This window comes from Orycteropus afer, unplaced genomic scaffold (genome assembly GCF_000298275.1).
Source record: "Orycteropus afer afer isolate SDZICR_OR568_19922 unplaced genomic scaffold, OryAfe1.0 scaffold00045, whole genome shotgun sequence".
Classification (NCBI taxonomy): Eukaryota; Metazoa; Chordata; class Mammalia; order Tubulidentata; family Orycteropodidae; genus Orycteropus; species Orycteropus afer.
Genome location: NW_006921632.1, coordinates 5,180,386 through 5,182,597, shown reverse-complemented (window position 1 = coordinate 5,182,597; position 2,212 = coordinate 5,180,386). Strand labels below are relative to the sequence as shown.

Here is a 2,212-nt window from a genome sequence, read left to right as displayed (position 1 = left end):
GAATGTATTGTAAACAAAACAAGAGACAGGAAGGAATCTCCATATACATGTATGATATATTTAAATTGCAAAACATGCATCTAGGCTAGTGATAAAACATTCAAGTGGATGCAAATAATATAAAGTGCTCTTGTCATATTCTTGTATAATGCAGAAGTCACTTGAAGCTTCCCTGACCCTGGGAAATTTTGTTGTTGCTCCCACCTCCAATTTACAGTCTTGAAAAGTTAGTGCTCTTTTTATACTTTCTTCTGTCCTCCATCTTTCCCATTAATGCACACATTATTTGGCACACAATTCCTCCCCTTACTGTTTTTGGGAGCTTTTTTGGCGAAATTGGGAGCACCATAGAGGGATGATAGCACATACCTTATAGCATATTCTCTAGCCCCTAGTCTTGTCTTGACTTCTGTGCATCTCTTTGTTCCCTTCTGGCTCTCAGTTTGCTCTTTTCCCCAACCCAAAGCTCCCAGTTTAATCCTGGAAAGCAATCCTCTAGAAAAAATGATCTGGTCGTCCTTATCAATGGCGTTTCTTGAGAAGCAGTTTTCCTTTGTCCAACTTCTGGAATAAAATTCCCCATTTAATTATACTAGTCACTCTACTTATGAAAATGCATTGTTAATAGAAGGTTGGAAAGCTCAATCTATGCTTGAAGTCATAAAGATGAGCATTAGACATCAAAAGGCACTTTCTTGTCTGATGCTACAACAAAGGAAGCCATGAATGCTCTTGCTTGGAGATTTTCTGCTCTGGAGAGTTATCCACTTGCTAAGGCTGATCACATCTTATAGGAGAAGTTCCCCCTCCAGGACCCTTCCTGCTAGACTAGCCTGCCTATGACAGCCTAGTCCTCCCCAGGGCTCTCACCATGGCCCCCTTCATTTCCTTGTTGCGGAAACTGTAGATGATGGGGTTGCACATGGGGGTGATGACGGTGTAGAGGAGGGAGAATGGCTTGTCCTTGTCAGGCCCATGTGTGCTGCGGGAGTTCATGTAAGAGAACATGCCTGAGGAATAGAAGAAGATGACCACAGTCAGGTGGGAGGCACAAGTGGAGAAGGTCTTCCCCCAACCTGAAGAGGAGGCTCTGCCAAGGATAGAGGCCAGGATGTGGGCATAGGAGATGACAATGAGCACCATGGGGCTGAGCAGCACCACAACGGCATCGGCAAAGATAACCTTCATGCTGAACTGGGGGTCCCCACAGGTGAGAGCGATCACTATGGGGGCTTCACAGAAGAAGTTTTCTATATGGTTGTCTCTGCAGAAGGGATTCTGGATAGACATATATTCAAGAAAGATACCATTGATCAGCCCAAAGAACCAGGCAGTACCCACCAGTCTCACACACACCTGTCTGCTCATGACCTGGGCATAGTTAAGTGGGTGGCAGATAGCAACATAACGGTCATAAGCCATAAAAGCCAAGAGGATGCACTCAGCCACACCCACAGAGAAGACTAGGTACATCTGGGTCATGCAAGAGGTGAAGGAGACAGTGTGGTTCTTGACCACCAAGTGGATCAGCATCTGTGGGATGGTGGTGGTGATGAAACAGACATCCAGGAAGGACAAGTGTCCAAGGAAGAAGTACATGGGGCTGTTGAGCCTGGGGTCTGTCCAGGTGATGAAGATGATGAGGCCATTCATGGCCATGGCCAGGCTGTAGAGGGCTAGGAAGAGGGTGAAGAGCAATGCCTTAGTGGAAGGGTAGCTCTGTTCAAAGCCCACAAGGATGAAATATGTCACTCTGCTTCCATTCCTGAGGTCCATCATCTGAGACCTGCTGAAGAAGGAGGAAAGGAAAAGCACAGGAGACATAGCTATAAGGTAATGTAAGGTACTTACTTGGGTCCATAAACCCAGCAATAAAAGAGGATGAATGAGTGGTAATAAAAGTTTTGAAACCTTAGGTAAGTTAGCAGTTTCATTTGGTAGTGGAAATTCTAGGGTTATTATAGACTGTGTACATGAAACCATAACACCAAGAACTAGAGTATGGTGCATCTACTTGACTCTAGTTTGATTAGGCCTGAAGTGAAGTGCTGCATCTGCTCTGGGGACATGAATATTGAAAGATTACCCACTAACTGCAATGCATTCAGTGGTGAAAAAACAAGATACTATGGTAGGGGTTTGTGACCCATGCCAAATAAGGAAAGGTTTAAGATATTGAGAATTGAAATGTTTGAGGGGAGGAAATAGTGGC

At 44.7% G+C, this 2,212-nt stretch overlaps 1 protein-coding gene across 1 annotated transcript; it reads right to left on the bottom strand.

Moving 5' to 3' along the window:
- Positions 1-837: 837 nt before the first annotated feature.
- Positions 838-1,779, bottom strand: LOC103194576 (olfactory receptor 10AD1-like). The gene has a single exon (XM_007937983.2). The coding sequence runs from the start codon at positions 1,777-1,779 to the stop codon at positions 838-840; it is 942 nt and encodes a 313-aa protein (XP_007936174.2).
- Between the last annotated feature and the right edge of the window lie 433 nt (positions 1,780-2,212).